This window comes from Phocoena sinus, chromosome 2 (genome assembly GCF_008692025.1).
Source record: "Phocoena sinus isolate mPhoSin1 chromosome 2, mPhoSin1.pri, whole genome shotgun sequence".
Classification (NCBI taxonomy): Eukaryota; Metazoa; Chordata; class Mammalia; order Artiodactyla; family Phocoenidae; genus Phocoena; species Phocoena sinus.
In genome coordinates this window covers 18,525,323-18,542,779 of record NC_045764.1, presented here as the reverse complement: position 1 = coordinate 18,542,779, position 17,457 = coordinate 18,525,323, and the positions used below count along the sequence as shown (strand labels likewise).

Below are 17,457 nucleotides of genomic sequence, written 5' to 3'. Positions count from 1 at the left end.
CAAACATTACCTGCTGTGTTTGGGCAGGGAAAACATGAACCTCGTATCTTTGTGCTCTAAAGAAACTAACCTAACCCAGCTCCATGAACTTCTCTGAACCTTCCAAAACTAGCTGTCTGGAAGATCTTTCAGGGTATAAGAAATATGGTACTTAGGCACTTCAGCTTTTGTTACCTACTAAAATCAAGAACTCCTGAGATGCAGTTTTTACTTGTTTACTCATCACCTAACAATCAGAAGTTAAAATACAGATATATATGTATATCTATACACTACAACTTAAGCAAATCTATTCTCTTCTCCCAGCCTCAGACAGAATGAATTTCCACGGAAAATGCCCCTGAACAACAATGACACTTCCAAGGCTCACCCAGCCAGCGATTTTCAACCCGGCTGCATCTTAGAATCACCTGGAGCGCTTTACACATACTAATGCCAAAGCCCAGTCCTAGATTTCTGCTCTAATTGAAACTGTTGAGAATGGCCAAATAGGTAAATACTACAAGTATTATTGACTGAATGTGGCAGACAGAGAGAACATTGTTTAAATAGTGAATTAGTATTTCTGGGTTTAAACTAGCCTCATACCAACTGGGTTCTGGGGTGAGAAGCCACTACAGCCCAGATTAGAAATCATCTACAGCCCAGATTAGAAATCCTCTTAACCTGCTCTATAGTCTCTCAAACCTCCCCAAACCTCCAAATCAAGAGCTGCCGCTCTTCCAAATGTATTCTCAAAAGCGAATGATGACCAAAACTTAGATTTCTTCCAAATGAAAGAACACAACACTACTCTATTTTTTTCTGGCAAAATCCTTCTAAACCTTACGGCCGAATAGCTGATTACAATTACTTTTATTTTCCTGTTTCCTTACTATAGGCGATAATAACATGCAGCCTGGATCTAAGAAATGAGTCTTCCTTTTGTTTGTATTATTTTAATCCATTATTTAAAACACAATGCCTCTACCTGATATTAGGGCACAGCATAAGGGAGAAATTATCTTCAATGCTCCAACATTATATAGGACTAAGTGATGATTTCCTACAACAAAATCATTCATTCATTCCTTTAAAACACAATACTTAGTGTTTAGTACATGCTGGCCACTTCTTTCAGGTGCTTGAGACCATAGGAATGATCATGACAGACCGAACTTAATATCCTGCTAGATGCTTTTAAATGCATAAATTTAAAAATAAAGTACGGTTATAGTTCAAAGGCAACTAAAGAGTAGGTCAACATAATGGAAGTCTAAAATAACACCACTAGAAATGTCATACTGAGCCCTAATTTACTAAGTGCCTACTATAAACCAGACATTGTTTTAGTCTCTTTTACATATGGTACTCATTTAATAAAGTTGTTGTCCTAAAAAGAAGAATTTACTATTTAGAAGAAATTAAATGAGGCCAAACAATAAGAAAATTCTTCCCTTTGGTAGAGTTTAAATTTGGCTTTGCACACTAGATGGAATGTGCCATCCTAAAAGCGACAAGAATAAATTACGATAGACTTGTGCCAATTCATTCACACAAGAAATTTTTTCAGATTAGTTCAACCACATCAACTGTGAAAAGATTCAATGGTTAAAAAAAAAGTCAAGTTGTCATAAAAATATATTTCCAATTTCAAATTTTTAAGGTGAAAACTTATAAACTGTATGATGCATAAACTACCCATCTGTAGATATTAAACCACGTAGCTTATTGATAAAATGGTACTAATAAAGATACTGTAAGACCAATAAAATAAACAACCATTACTAGGCGCAGCGATCAGTCCTTTAACTTCCTTTACAAACACTAATCCAAACCAAAAGTCATTCAAATCAATCAGAAATTCACAGGACTGTAATTCAGCCCCAAGCAAAAACGAGGGGACTTATTCCAAAGCTCTCTGCAAATCACTGTGATAATACCGTAAAGAAAAAATTTTAAAGAATTCTGGTGAAACTATCTGACTGCAATCTCTTAAACCATCACCCCCCCCAAAAAAAAGCTTTTTGTTGGTGGTGTTTTGGGGAGGTTAGTTTTTCATGGAAATGGGCTGAAAGCCAGCAAGTGGGGTCAACTGGCGAGTTTCCGGGCAGCTGACCCAGGCACCCAGTCCTCGGCCTGCCCAGGGTCCCCATACCCTTCGCCTTTCGGAGGACGGACAGCCTCACCCTTCTGCGTGCAACTAGACGGGCGGCTCCGCCGGACAGACGGCCGGACCCCGGCCTGGACCCCGCCCAGGCCCGCTCTCGGGGGCGAAGACCCTGGCCCGCTAGCGGGGAAGGGCCGAGAGCAACGGCCGCCGGGCAGGATGCGGGGCGCGCGCTCAGGCGGCGCGGGGCGTCGGAGGAATCGGAGGGACCCCCGCCCGCCCGCCCGCCTCACCGTCGATGTTCTCCCGGTCGCTGATGTGCTGCAGGTTGCAGCCCGTGTCCTCGCGGCTCAAGTCGGCGTCGGGCCGGCAGGACTCCAGCCGCGAGTGGGCATTCCTGCGGAGCTTGGGGCTGGACGACACGCAGCACGAGGCGGTGTTCCCCATGGCGGGCGCCCCGGCCCCGGCGCGGCCCCGGGTCAGCAGCGGCGGCGGCGGCGCGGCCTCGCCATGGGCGGCCCGGCTCCCCTCGCCCGGCCCGGCGGCCTGTCCGCGGCGGAGGAGCGCCCGCGCCCGCGCGACTGCGGCCGCCCGGCCCGGCTCACCCCGCCGCCGCCATGGCGGGCGCCGCGCAGCCGCCTCCGCTTCCCGGTCGGCCCGGCTCCGCGCCGGCGGCCGCAAGCGGTTCCGGTTCAGGGGGCGCGGCCGCTCGGGATGCGGGGACGCGGGGACTCGGGGACGCGGGGCGGACGCGGGCGGCGGGAACGCGGACAGCCGTGGACGGCGAGAACGCTAGCAGCGGGGAGGAGCAGCGCCGGGCCTGGGCGTGGGCGGCCGCGGGGACTCTGAGCCCGGCCCTCCCGGCCCCGCCCTGCGCGCCGTTTCTCGCCCCGCCCCCCGCGCCCTCAGCGCCCCGCCCCCCGGCACCGCCCCGCCCTCTGCCCTGGAAGCGGATGCGCTACCGAGGAGGGGGCGCTACCGAGGAGGGGGCGCTACCGAGGAGGGGGCGCTACCGAGGAGGGGGCGCTACCGAGGAGGGGGCGCTACCGAGGAGGGGGCGCTACCGAGGAGGGGGCGCTACCGAGGAGGGGGCGCTACCGAGGAGGGGGCCCTCCCGCGGGCGCGGGCAGCGCGGCGGCGTCGCGAGGGACCGGTGCGGGGAAGAGAGGTTCGTGCGGCGCCTGGGCCTCGGGGTAGGAGCCGCGGGGCGGCTCCGGGCTGAGCGGGGGCGGTGGGGTGGAGCGGAGTGAGGGGCTTTTTTTCTCTTTTATGCGCTGAGAGGCAGCTTGGCAGGGTGGGGGCGCTCTCCTGTCCTGAGCCGCCTGTCGTCTGCGCGGAATGCACCTTGGGCGCGGGCGGCGCCGCGCTCCCTGCAGGTTACCGTCAGATCCGTTCAGTAGTGCTTGCTCTCCTGTTCCCCCGATCTCGTGGGCCTTGCGTGTGGGGACTCTGGAGGGTGGTCCCCGCCCCGCCACCCCCAGTGCATCGCTGCACCTTCGCCTGTCGAGGGGACAAAGTAAGGCGGCAGAAACAACCCTCCCACCTTTTCCAGGTGGCCAGGGCAGGCGTGCTGAGGGGAGACGCGGGGACAGAATGCTTTGAACAGGAGAAACCTGGCGCAACCCATTTTCCATATGAGGAAACTGAGGTACAGAGACACGAAGTGTTAGTGACGGACGCAGGTACTAACTGGGAAGAAAAGTAAGGGAACTAATACCCAGCATCAGCAATGTGTGTACATCTTGCCAAAAGCAGTGTAAACATGATTTTGTCTAATTCTGGACGACTTTAACCTTTTTTTAACTTGTGCTCCCCCCGGTCTCTCAGTAATGTTTATTACATTTATTAGTCCGTATTTTAAAAAGTTCCATGCTCTGAACTGTATTATTGCCATTTGTTGGGTTAAGTGGTGGGTGTCCTTGTCCTGAGTTGGCCTGCTGGTCCCCTCTGCAACCATGACTGTACTGTAATGGAGACTGATGGGCGGCCAAAGGTAAGACAGTTTACATCCCACCCCCTTACCTGTGAGGTCGATTCTGGTATCATCACTCTTTCCTTTTTGTATGTGCCGGAATGGCCTCCCCCTCCTCAGAAGAGATTTGCTGAATAAACTGGGAGCTAGTACTCTTAGAACAGGGTGCGGTCCCAGAAGGAACAGAGATTGCATCTGTTAGTAGCCCCAGATGACCTGCCTTTTGGTCATAAAAATAGTCCCCAAGAAATTAGGCAACAGGTAGATCGTGTGGTTTGGGACATATTGGTACCAGGAAAGGCAAAGCATGTTCCCCCAATAGAAATAGAGAAAAAGCCTGGGGGAAAATACCCTTGGCAGAGGCACTATCCTTTAAAGCCTGAGGTCTTGAGGCAGGGGAAGAGGTGGGGATGGGGGCCAACTGCTGCTCACCAAATTCCTAGAACCTGGGCTCATTCGGCCCTGCTAGTCCACTTCTCTAATTCTCCCCATCCAAAAGCCTCCCGGGGATACGGTGATACTGGTTGGTGCAAGACTTACAAGCAGTGCATGAGGCTGTCATCCATCCCATTCACCCAATGGTGCCAAACCTGTACACCGTACTCAAATGCCAGGGGGTGCTCAATACTTCTCTGTGTTAGACCTCAAGGATGTATATTTCTGTATCCCCCTACATCCAGACTCCCAGTACCTTTTTGCCCTTGAATGGAAGGAACTTGACACCCGGGAAGCTATTCACTACACTTGGACAGTGCTTCCACAGGGCCTTCGGGACAGCTGCTGTCTTTTTGGAAATGCGATAGGAAAAGAACTGAGGGAACTGAGCCTGAAAAATGGAACTCTGTTACAGTATGTTGATGACCTATTAATAAGGTCCTAAGGTCCTTTACCTAAAAAAGGTGAAGCAGGATTCAGATCAGAATACTGTTAAGGTCCTAAATTTCCTGGCAGAAAGGGGATATAAAGTCTCGCCAAGAAAGACTCAGATTTCACAGCAAGAGGTTCAATATTTAGGGTTTGTTTTGACCCCCATCGCATGAGCCCTGGCCATAAATCAGAAAACAGCCATTAATGCATTACCATTGCCAACCACAAAGAGCTCGGAGGCTTTCTCAGAATGGCTGGGTTCTGCCGTATCTGAATTCCAGATTATGGCCTTATAATCAAAGCCCTACAGGAAGCTCTAAAGGGAGAAGAAAGGGAACCCCTCTAATGGAGTAGGGACCACCAGTGGGACTTTGAGACCCTAAAGATTGAGTTGAGTAGGGCACCAGCACTAGGGCTTCCAAATTTAGACAAACCCTTCACCCTATCAATGAGAGGTCAGGGATAGCACTAGGAGTCCTGACCCAAAAGCTGGGAGCAGATCAAAGGCCAGTGGTTTACTTTTCAAAACAACTGGACTCAGCCCCGAGATGCCCCAGCTGCCTACAGGTGGTAGCAGCCACGGCCCTACTGGTCAGTGAGCCTTCTGAGCTCACCGTGGGACAACACCTAGATGCATCAACTCTTCATCAGGTGCAATCTGTGTTAGAAGCCAAAGGACACCATTGGTTAACCAGGGGAAAGTTAGCAAAATATCAGGCTCTCCTAATGGATACCCGATATTACTTGAAAGGTGTGCCAAGCCTTAAACCCAGCAACTCTTCTCACAGCTGTCGAAAATGGAGATTTATTGCCTCAGTGTACAGAGACAATAGAACAAACTTATTCCAGCAGATCCAGTCTTCTAGATGAACCCCTTGACAACCCTGAGGCTGAACGGTTCACTGATGGGAGTAGTTTTATAGAGATGGGAACCCGAATGGCAGGATGCTATAGTTAGCTTAAATGAAATCATAGAAGCCAAGGCCCCACCACCCCAGACTTCAGCCCAGAAAAATATTTTTACTGATTCTAAATATGGATTCCATGTACTACACGCTCATGCTGCCATTTGGAGAGAGAGAGAGGAATGTTAACTGCTAGAAATTCTTCCATAAAACCTAAAGATTTAATCTTGGCTCTTTTAGAAGCAGTGCAGCTCCCGACCCAGGTGGCAGTAATTCACTGTAAGGGCCATCAGACGGACAGGTCCTTTATAAGCCAAGGAAATAACAAAGCTGATCAGGCCACAAAACAGGCAGTTCAGTTGCAAGAGCCTGACCAAATCATGGCCCTAACGGTTGGCCCCCCTGAACTCCCTGGCCTGCCCCAGTATTCCCCACAGGAACAAGAGAATGCTGGAAAATGGGGCTATAAGAAAGAAAGCACAGGCTGGTATATAAAGGATGACAAGTTTCTTATCCCTAGGGCCCAAGAAAGGAGGCTCATTAAGGGTTTACATGGTGCCACCTACTGTGGGAGGAATACACTATGGGACTTGATACAAAGGACCTTTTCAGGAAAGGAGCTTAAAGGAACAATAAAATGAGTGACCCTTGCCTGTGATTTGTGTGCCCTTAATAATCCGCAGGCCCATCCAATCCCTCCTTCATTACTCAAGCCACTTCAACCCCGTGGGACATACCTGGGGGAAGACTGACAATTAAACTTCACCCAAATGCCCCCACAGTCAGGGTATAAATATATTCCTGTGTCTGTCAGTACTTTTATAGGATGGGTGGAAGCCTTCCCCACTCAATCTGAAAAGACCACTGAAGTCTGTAAGTCCCTCTTAAATAAGAAACGATTCCTCGGTTTGGGCTTCTAAAATCCCTCCAGAGCAATAATCAGCCCTCCCTCATAGCGAACATCACCCAAGGCCTATCGACTGCCTTGGAATTAGCTACAATCTGCACACCTCTTGGCACCTCCAATCTTCAGGAAAAGTAGACAAAATGAACCATACTTTAAAGAAAACCTTAACAAAACTTTGCCAAGAGATTCATGAGCCTTGGACCAACCTGCTTCTTATTGCACTCCTCAGGGTTCACATAGCCCCCAGGAGTCTCCTGAAGCTTAGACCATTCGAAGTGACCTATGAGACGCCCTTCCTTACCACTGGTATGAGGAAGTGAGCCAGAGGCTACAGTGTGTTATTAACCTGGGACAGGTTCAAAAGGCAATCTTGGACTAAGCCAAGAAGGCACTGCCAGGTCCCACTAGGGGTAAAACAGAAGGGGCAGCCCCTCCACAAATTAACTTCAGGGTCCAGGTTCTTCTTAAAACTTGGAAGGAGGGATCCCCTGGAGATCAACTATTACCAAAATGAAAGGGCCCCTGTAGAGTAATTTTAGCAACCCCCACTGCCATTAAACTACAAGGAATACCTAGTTAGGTACATTTATCTAGATTAAAACTCTTGCCTCCCAAAACCCCACAGGCCACAACAGAAGAATACACCTGTGAGCCAGTAGAAGACCTGAGATACTTACTCAAAAACTGAGCACCACTAACAGATGAGTAAAGGGGGATGTGGTAGGCTGGACTTCTATTTGCTTACTTTGTTATAGTTTTGCTCACATCTTACCGGTTTGCTCAACCACCCCCAGTGAAAAAGCAACTCTTTTGTCCCTCCTGGGTCTAGAAGACCAGAACCAATGACGGAGTGGAAAACGTGGGCACTTCTCTTGGCCCTTCTCCTAAAGAGGGGCTGGGGAGAAAATAATAAGGGAAGGGGAACCTGGAGAGAAAACTCAGTTGTCAACTATTCCAGCATTTTGGCCTCAGGAAAAAATCTCTCTAATTGTTGGATCTGTCATCCTCTCGCACAAGAGGGGGTTTCTCGGTTCCGGTTTCTGCCTGTAGATGAGGACATTAATCTCATCCTGACTTCTGAACCCATTAGGAGCACGCCGCTTCTAATAGTGGAACTCGAAGATCATGATGATATCGGGTGTGTAGAGCTTACAGACCCTTGGAACCAAACCGGTCTCTGGATCAAGCGGCCCCTTCTCTGCACAGGGCAAGGAAAACCCTGTTGCCCCTGCCAGACAGATACCTGCCTTACTGATACGGGACGCTCACTCTCTATTTATCCTATATCATTTTCCACTTCAAGCTCCTCATGCACTCCTAACCAGACTCATTGGTGTGTGGACCCATCTCTGCTCTCCCCAGGGACCCAACCCAACACCTCTTGTACGCACTGGAAGGGAACAGCAGCCCCTTCCTGGAGGCTCACTTATCAGACCCCATCTGCCTTCAGTGACGAGGAGGGAATAGAGGAAAACTCAGAACTAGATGGAGGACCACTAGACGGAGGACCTCTGTCCCCCAGATGCAATAATGCACCTAGCTGGGGTTCCCTTTTACGTCGATGGTTTAATTCCACTTCACCCCGCCAAGCTTGCACCCCCACTGGACATCTGTTCCTCTGTGGTCCATCCCAAAATAAACTACCCTTCGAAGGGAACCCAAATTCCTCCTTCTCCTGGCCTCTCCGAGCAATGGCCTATCCGTGCTTAGACAATGTTCACTTCCGGGGAGAATGCACTTTGGGACGACTGGGCCCTAAAGGACAAGGCGCCACCATATATAATAATGCCACCTCTCAAAACAGACATATCTGGGTACTCAGACTAATCCTGGCAGGAATTGGGGTGGCCATAGGAGTGGCCGCCCCTGCGGCGTTTTTCCCTATCACAAAACAACCTTAAGAAACCCACACAGGCCATAGAGAACCTGGCCTCAAAAACTGGTGATGGGAATTCCCTAGTGGTTAGGACTCAGTGATTTCATTGCCGAGGGCACAGGTTCAATCCCTGGTCACGGAACTAAGGTCCCGAAAACCTCACTCGGCGCAGCCCAAAAAAAAAAAAATGGTGATGCCTTTAAGGGGCCTCCAGGAGTCCCTAGATTCCTTAGACAATGTTGTGTTTGACAATAGGTTAACCCTGGATTATCTTCGGGCTGAACAAGTGGGTGTCTATGCAGTAATTAACAAAACTTGCAGTACATACATCAACAGCTTGGGGGAAGTTGAACTAAATATTCAGGAAATTTATGAACAAGCTAAGTGGTTACATGGGTTCAGCTACCCCACTGCCCAAACTATATGGGACTCAATTAGAGGTTACATCCCTAGCATTACTTGGTTCCTGCGTCTCCTGGGCCCTCTAGTGGCAGTAGTTCTTTTGTTATTGTTCAGACCCTGCGTGTTTAATCTTTTAGTTAGATTTGTGTCTTCCAGGCTTCAGCAGTTCCAAGTGAGGTTCATGGTGGCCCAGGAATTTCAACCCGTTCCGTTAGAAGGTGACCCATGTCCCTTTAGGTCCTTAGAACAGTCATCAAGGGACTTCTACACCTCTAGGGTAGGCTAGGGTCTGTGGCCCCTGTTCAGCAGGACGTGGCTCCAGAAGAAGAGATGTTTGGCCCCTTGACCCTTAAGAATAATGGGTGTAGGGCTTCCCTGGTGGCATAGTGATTAAGAATCCACCTGCCAATGCAGAGGACACAGGTTCGAGCCCTGGTCTGGGAAGATCTCACATGCCATGGAGCAACTAAGGCCGTGCACCACAACTACTGAGCCCGTGTGCCACAACTACTGAAGCCTATGTGCCTAGAGCCTGTGCTCCACAACAAGACAAGCCACTGCAATGAGAAGCCCGCACACCACAACAGAGAGTAGCCCCCACTCACTGCAACTAGAGAAAGCCTGTGTGCAGCAACGAAGACCCAACGCAGCCAAAAATAAATAAATAAAATAAGTAAATTTTTTAAAAAAAGAATAATGGGTGTAGAATCCCTCAAGAGAGAATGAGATCGGCTGGGACCTAGAATCATCTACCAGGACACTTGCACCTGGACAGCACCTCCTTGAACAACAGGAAGCTGGCAACCATAAATGGACCAAGGGGTAAAGCTTCCTTAAGCAAAGGGATGCTGAAGGCCGTGAATCAACCACAAGTGATTAAAAACAACCTCATGCCTGTGCAGTAGGGGCAATGTTGACCACTACACAACCTTCCTGGTGGCAGTAACGAGCAAGTCTGCCATCTTGAGGTGCCAGCACAGAAAGTGGGAAACTGCACATGATCTCTGTATATGGCACTGCCAAGAAGGATGGACAAACTGCCTAAGCCATGCCCCCTGTCTGGCCTGCAGATCCACCCCCACTGTCACCCCATCAGAGGACCCAGGGAGCTCTTTGTGAAGGAGTGGGCAAGGACACCTGGGGCTTGCTTTCACTTCCTTATGCTGCAGCACAAGCCCCCGTAAAGCCATGTCTAAAATTCTCATCTGGCCTCTTGTCAATTTCTATCGATTAAAGAGTCCAAGGGTGCTGGTTGGTAACACTTGGAATATAAATGATAGCAAAATGCTGATACTGAGGAGATGAGGAAGGAAAGTTCTAAAGAACTGCAGCCCCAAAGAGGTGGGTAGGTAGCAAGAAGATGAAATGATTCTCTTTATTAAGGCAGTTCTGACCCTCTTGCTTCCCAGGAAAGCTTGTAACATAATTGTAAGTCAGTGAATATTCAGATTTTCAGGGCTACAGTGCATGGGTAAGATGGCTGAAAATTGGGAGGGGGTTACCGTATTGTCTGTTCTGATTGCTGTTTTGTGATTTGAGTGTCGTATGAAAGGAAGCATCCAGTCATTACCATACGTGTGCAGCAGATCCATGCAGGCACATTAAATTTTTATTTAATCATAACAATTATATTAATGATACAGTTTGAAGGGCTTACAAGGATACACAGAATGGCACTTAGGAGACAGCATGACTGTCTGCAAGCTTCTCATGCTGACAGGTCATTGGCAGAACTAGATGGCAGTGTTAACCGAGAAAAGCATCTGGAGGAGGGGGCAGGGTAGCCACAGACTGTTGCCAAAGGATGGATAGCTACTGGTCTGCAGGGACTTTTCTGCACTCGCCCCACCTTTGATGTTCCCACCTTATTCCCCTTAGGAATGCACCTGTTGGGCTTATTCAGGAATATGACTTCCGGTCAGCACGCCTGGAGAAGAAAGAGAAGTACGAAAGCCTTGCCAGTAATTTACCAGGGTGTCAACCCCACCCCACCCCTGCCAAAACACACGCACACACACGTCAAAATCCTCCAGGCAGAGACGCCTCCTGCTTGACACACAGTGACACTTTAGGAAAGGCTGCAGAAGCAGTGGGATGCCAAGATGGTAATGAAAGGTGTCATTTCTTGAACACCTGCCAAATACTAATTTTTTTTCACAAGCAAGCCCACCCTATTATTCCCCATTTTACAAATAAAGACACTTGAATTCTGATAATTAAACCTATGGAAGGTCAGACTACTGAGAAATGGCCTAAGTGGGGATCTAGTCCATGAGGCCCCTCTTAGCTGCATCCACCCCACCCCGCTCCTACCCCCCCTCCAGGAATCACTGAACCGGAGGAGAGCAGGGAAGCAGACTGGAATAATGAGGGAAGGAATCTGCAGACGTTTTGAGTAGAGAAGAGACTCACTCTAGTGAGTCTAGCTTGTCTTCTTTCTTTTTGAAGGAGTTTGGGAGTGACTGCTTAGGACTAGTTCTAGACTTGAAGAGAGGAAGCCTTGCTATTTCTGTGGGTCCAGCCCTCCCGACCAACGGCAACAAGGTTGAAGAGAAGCATTATTCAGAAAAAACTTGTGCCTTTAGCCACAGTATCTACCATGATGTATCACTTGGGATTCTGAATGCAGGGACACTTCCTCCTTATGGATCTAGCCCAGGTTTGGGGCTGGAAGGGGAGAGGGAAGGTGAGCACTGCGGCCTTAGACCCCGTCCTCGAACACTCAGCCTTAGAAAACATCCAGCTGGATCGACTCAATCACACCCTGCTCTTCGAGCAGAAAGAAGCATTGGGGAATTATGTTTCTTCATCTCCTCCATAATCGCTATATAAGGTTTTGGTTGTAGAGAGGTGCATTTGGAACTCGGGTGAATAGCTAAGTTAGTGCTCTTCAAACTTTTTAGCTATGGCAGCTTTTTTTTTTAACAAGGTTTTGAAAGGAATCACAGTATTTAAAACATTAGCAGTATCACTATTAGCTTAAACAATTTATAAATATCTACTTATAAAAACAAATCATTGAGAATAGGCTAGCTTGATTGAATCAGGGAGAGCGTAATTACGGTCTCTTCAGCCATACTCGTATCCTTGAAATATGAACCAATCACTTGCACAACTCCCTGAATCACCTCCTAGAAGACAAAACGCTGAGCCAGGTTAACTCAGGAAATGGACCTTTGGTCAAAAGAAGGAAAATGGCTAAAAGCTTGGACCAAATACCTGCTTAGACTATATCTGCTCTTTCTTTATCACCTGGTAGCCAGTTTCCTGTGTCAGTCACTCTGACATTTGTAAGGCAGATGTGGAGTAACCAAGACCCTTTGTTGGGCCACCAGTGCTCTTCCTGTTACCTTCTTATTCTCCAATGACCCCCCCCCCAAAATTAGGCCCCCGGAATACTCACTGGTAACCAGCTACGGGGAAGTATTGACTCTGATAGCAACTTGACTTTGACCAACATAAGTGATTCATTTATCAATAGAACATTTCTTGTATGTACCAAGCCAGGGACCTTGGGGATGCAAAAATGGATAAAATATAGCTCTCACCCTAGAGAAACTCATAGTCCAGTAAGGTAAACAGTCAAAAGAACAGGTTTAGAACATGTCAAGTGATCACAGTCACTTAGTGGTAAAATCTGAATACTTTTATTGCGTGTGGATACACCTAAATTCCACTATGAGAAATTTATTCCTATGAAGTAAAGAATTATATCCAGAGATCCCGTCAGAGTGAAAACTCCCATAAGCAATTAAAGATGGCTAGTAGACTGAAACACTAATGCCAAGACTTTCGGACCAAAATACCTGCCAGATTCTGAGGTCGTGCTCTCCTCAGCAGAGGAGAATGCTGCAGTGAGGAAAGGAGAGGGAGGAGACAGCACCGTGCCACATAGTTCCTATCCATGAGCAAAACCTGTGTTTATGGGATAAATAACGAAGCAGGCACAGCCATAGTTGCTGGGTATCTGGGTGAAGGCCCACGTGGGAACTGATTCATCTATCTTCCTCACCACTGAAAATTCATCTATCCCTAGGCTAACCAGCCTTGAGTCCAGTCTCTCTCTTGCCAAACTATCTTCTTTATCCCTTCTACTCACCAAGAATAAAAATGGTAAGTGTATGTGTGATCTCTGAGAATTAGGATATCCTCTGGACAAGGCAGATTCCAGCACCTCACAAGTCAGACGTAGGTCAGGTAGGGAGAGGCTGCATCCCTACCCAGTGTCCATTCTCCCGTCTCCCTTAGTACAGGGCCCTTCACCTTGTGAGGAACACAGTCTGCCCAACTCAGAGCCCACAGCTGGCCACGCGACCAAGTCCAGCCAAAGATGTGAGTGGAATCTTCCAGGCAAGTGCTCTGAAAAGGCTCCCTCCTTTTTTCTTTTTGGAATGGGGCTGGAATTCTAGAGCATGCACTTTTAAGTACCAGGTGACCTTAAAGAGGGAAGCCTTGACCTAAGATCATGTCCCTGTGCTCTTTTGCATGAGAGAAATAAACTGTTATATAAGCCACTGTTGGGAAGGAGCCGTGGTTCGGGAAGATCCCACATGCCGTGGAGCAACTAAGCCCATGTGCCACAACTACTGAACCCATGCGCCACAACTACTGAAGCCCGCATGACTAGAGCCCGTGCTGCGCAACAAGAAGCCACCGCAACGAGAAGCCCGCGCACCACAATGAAGAGTAGCCCCCACTCACCACAACTAGAGAAAGCCTGCGCGCAGCAACGAAGACCCAAGGCCGCCAAAAATAAATAAATAAATAGATTTATTTTTTAAAAAAAGAAAAGAAATATACTATAAGCCACTGTTATTTTGAACTCCTAAGTTATATGCAGCTAAACCTAATCCTGATATGGCCAGGATTTGATATTACTCTTTGATTGGAGTTCCATGTATTCATGTTGACAGTTTTCACTGATTGGTCCCCAGATAATAAGGGACTCTGACCTAGAACTGTGGGGTAGTCTTATATGCTTGGCTCCCCATAGTAGAATCCTGGTTGGAGTGAGAAGATGCAGTAGGCAGGCTCTGGAGCCAAGGTAGGATTTTGGTGGCAAAGGGAATTTTTTTTTCAGCTGCACCCTGCAGCTTGTGGGATCTTGGTTCCCTGACCAGGGATTGAACCCGAGCCCAGGCAGTGAAAGTGCTGAGTCCCAACCACTGGACTACCAGGGAATTCCCAGCAAAAGGAACTTATTTCTCTAAAAGGCAGATTAGTCCCCAGAGAAATTAAAAGAATTAAATAGCTGATACATTATTTTAATATAGCACTCCTTCAGCATCCGCAGAACTAGAGCCGAGGGTTCCTGTGAGTAGGAAACTCCATGAATAGTCCCTGGTATATATGCTCAAGAGCCACCTGGCCCAGGAAATTGATTCTTTCCCGTTCAAAACCTTTTTTTCTTTCTGGACCTCCCTTCATGGCTCCCCTACTAACTACTTGGGAAGGGAGTCTGAAGATCATTTCTGCCACTTTGTACTCCTCCCAGCACAGGCCAGAAGGCTCTTTAGTCCCATGTGGCTGGCGTTGGGGTGTCGGCAGGGGATTCACTGACTGTCTCCCAGTAGCTGGGTACTTCCACATACCTTTATCTTGGTTAACTGGCCTCAGTTCAGACCCTGTTCCAACACCGAAAACCCAGCAGCATTTTTTTTTAACTAATTTATTTATTTTTGGCTGCGTTGGGTCTTCATTGCTACATGCAGGCTTTCTCTAGTTGCGGTGAGCAGGGGCTACTCTTGGTTGCGGTGCGCGGGCTTCTCATTGCGGTGGCTTCTCTTGTGGCGGAGCACGGGCTCTAGGCACGTGGGCTTCAGTAGTTGTGGCTCGCAGGCTTCAGTAGTTGTGGCACACGGGCTCTAGAGCACAGGCTCAGTAGTTGTGGTGCACGGGCTTAGTTGCTTTGCGGCATGTGGGATCTTCCCGGACCAGGCTGGAACCCGTGTCCCCTGCATTGGCAGGCGGATTCTTAACCACTGTGCCACCAGGGAAGCCCCCCAGCAGCATTTTTAAAGTAAAACAAGGATAGTTGATGAGTTGTGTTAACTTATTGTCTCTACCTCACATTTTTAGCCTCCAAGAAACTCAAAACACCCTGCAGCTATAGTTCGACATTCAAATAGGCCTGGGGTCCCCAGGAGCAGCGAGGTGGATGCTGCTGAAGTGGGCAGTCTTGTCACCACCCTGCTTAAAATCTGTCAACAGCCTCTCACTGGTTTTAGAATAAAAACTCCACTCCCCCTGACCTTCAAGCCCACCCTCCCTCCAGTCCATCAGAACTTCTCAGAACTCACTCCTTGCCTGCCATTCCCACCTCTCACTTTACTCATGACCGCATCCCCCAAAACCCTCTTCCTCCTCCCCTGCCCCAGCTCCACATGCTTATAATCCTTCAGGCCCAGCACAAGCACTGTTTTTTCTCAAGCCCTCATGATGCTGGAGATCATAAACTCACATAGATTTCATCTAAAACCACTTTTCCTACTTTTTTATGGGTTTTTTGTGCATTCATTTGCTTGATCCTGCCTGCTGAACTGTAAGCTTCTAAAGGGCACCCATGCTTCCCAGACTCCTCGATGTGCTCACCAGGTGCCTGGCATCTAAGAGGCACCCCAGGACTATATGTTACCTGTAGGAGGTTAGACAAGAACCAAAACGGGCTCCTTTTTCACTCCCTCAGTCTCCTGGTACTCTTCTTTCTCTCCTTTATTCTCAGCAGCTAAAGGACAGGGAATTATTTGCGGACAGGGGAGGTTGCTAGCGATGACTGTAAAAAGCTAGAGTTGTCATGGATAATTCCCTTTGATTATATGTTGAAATTTTTGAGAAAATATTTTTCTCATTCTCTGCATTGTGAAGCTTCTTTTTTTTTTTTTTTTTTTTTTTTTAAAAATCTTTATTGGGGTATAATTGCTTTACAATGGTGTGTTAGTTTCTGCTTTATAACAAAGTGAATCAGCTATACATACACACATGTTCCCATATGTCTTCCCTCTTGCGTCTCCCTCCCTCCCACTCTCCCCATCCCACCCTTCCAGGCTGTCACAAAGCACCGAGCTAATATCCCTGTGCCTTGCGGCTGCTTCCCCCCAGCTATCTACCTTACTACGTTTGTTAGTGTGTATATGTCCATGACTCTCTCTCGCCCTGTCAAAACTCACCCCTCCCCCTCCCCATACCCTCAAGTCCGTTCTCCAGTAGGTCTGCGTCTTTATTCCTATCTTACCCCTAGGTTCTTCATGACATTTTTTTCCCTTAAATTCCATATATATGTGTTAGCATACGGTATTTGTCTTTTTCTTTCTGACTTACTTCACTCTGTATGACAGACTCTAGGTCTATCCATCTCATTACAAATAGCTCAATTTCATTTCTTTTTAAGGCTGAGTAATATTCCATTGTGTATATGTGCCACATCTTCTTTATCCATTCATCCGATGATGGGCGCTTAGGTTGTTTCCATGTCCTGGCTATTGTAAATAGAGCTGCAATGAACATTTTGGTACATGACTCTTTTTGAATTTTGGTTTTCTCAGGGTATATGCCAAGTAGTGGGATTGCTGGGTCATATGGTAATTCTATTTGTAGTTTTTTAAGGAACCTCCATACTGTTCTCCACAGTGGCTGAACCAATTCACATTCCCACCAGCAGTGCAAGAGTGTCCCCTTTTCTCCACACCCTCTCCAGCATTTATTGTTTCTAGATTTTTTGATGATGGCCATTCTGACTGGTGTGAGATGATATCTCATTGTAGTTTTGATTTGCATTTCTCTAATGATTAATGATGTTGAGCATTCTTTCATGTGTTTGTTGGCATTCTGTATATCTTCTTTGGAGAAATGTCTATTTAGGTCTTCTGCCCATTTTTGGATGGGGTTGTTTGTTTTTTTGTTATTGAGCTGCATGAGCTGCTTGTAAATTTTGGAGATTAATCCTTTGTCAGTTGCTTCATTTGCAAATGTTTTCTCCCATTCTGAGGGTTGTCTTTTGGTCTTGGTTATGGTTTCCTTTGCTGTGCAAAAGCTTTGAAGTTTCATTAGGTCCCATTTGTTTATTTTTGTTTTTATTTCCATTACTCTAGGAGGTGGGTCAGAAAGGATCTTGCTGTGATTTATGTCATAGAGTGTTCTTCCTATGTTTTCTTCTAAGAGTTTGATATTGTGAAGCTTCTGATATTTATAGAGATCTTTTGGAAATAAACAGTGTTTTTTACCTTTAATGCTTTCTCGCGAATGTAATTAACGAGGAAAAGGGCCCTTGTGACATGGAGTTGTACTTCTCAGAGCCTAGCTCTGACTGCATTAGGAAGAAAAACATCAGAGTGAAAGTATAATTCATTAAGTTGTCTACTTCAAAGGCAGAAATCAGAATTCCACAGCTCAGGTTGCCATGCCTTATGTCTTCTTTTTTTCTTCTAAACCTGAAAGCACCCA

General features: G+C 47.6%; 3 protein-coding genes across 6 annotated transcripts in view; 1 reads left to right on the top strand and 2 right to left on the bottom strand.

Annotated features, from left to right (window-relative positions):
- Positions 1 to 2,869, bottom strand: part of CCNY (cyclin Y) — a 128,785-nt gene extending 125,916 nt beyond the window's left edge. The window contains exon 1 of the mRNA XM_032624131.1: positions 2,383 to 2,869. Within this exon, the coding sequence (XP_032480022.1) occupies positions 2,383 to 2,536 (154 nt within the window). The 5' untranslated portion in view covers positions 2,537 to 2,869. The remainder of the gene's footprint in view (positions 1 to 2,382) is intronic.
- Positions 2,870 to 3,180: 311 nt separating this feature from the next.
- Positions 3,181 to 9,501, top strand: LOC116749941 (endogenous retrovirus group V member 1 Env polyprotein-like). Of its 4 annotated transcripts, none has more exons than XM_032624805.1 (2): positions 3,181 to 3,257; positions 7,366 to 9,501. In XM_032624805.1, the coding sequence occupies exon 2, from the start codon at positions 7,583 to 7,585 to the stop codon at positions 8,639 to 8,641; it is 1,059 nt and encodes a 352-aa protein (XP_032480696.1). In that variant the 5' UTR covers positions 3,181 to 3,257; positions 7,366 to 7,582; the 3' UTR covers positions 8,642 to 9,501. The 4 variants fall into 4 exon arrangements, with proteins under 4 accessions (XP_032480696.1, XP_032480693.1, XP_032480695.1 ...); XM_032624802.1 differs by having other exon boundaries at positions 3,237 to 3,257; positions 3,642 to 9,501; XM_032624804.1 differs by lacking the exon at positions 3,181 to 3,257 and adding an exon at positions 3,360 to 3,737.
- A 1,106-nt stretch (positions 9,502 to 10,607) lies between these two features.
- CREM (cAMP responsive element modulator) overlaps positions 10,608 to 17,457 on the bottom strand; it is a 105,696-nt gene continuing 98,846 nt past the window's right edge. Inside the window, exon 11 of the mRNA XM_032622681.1 lies at positions 10,608 to 10,945. Within this exon, the coding sequence (XP_032478572.1) occupies positions 10,918 to 10,945 (28 nt within the window). The 3' untranslated portion in view covers positions 10,608 to 10,917. The remainder of the gene's footprint in view (positions 10,946 to 17,457) is intronic.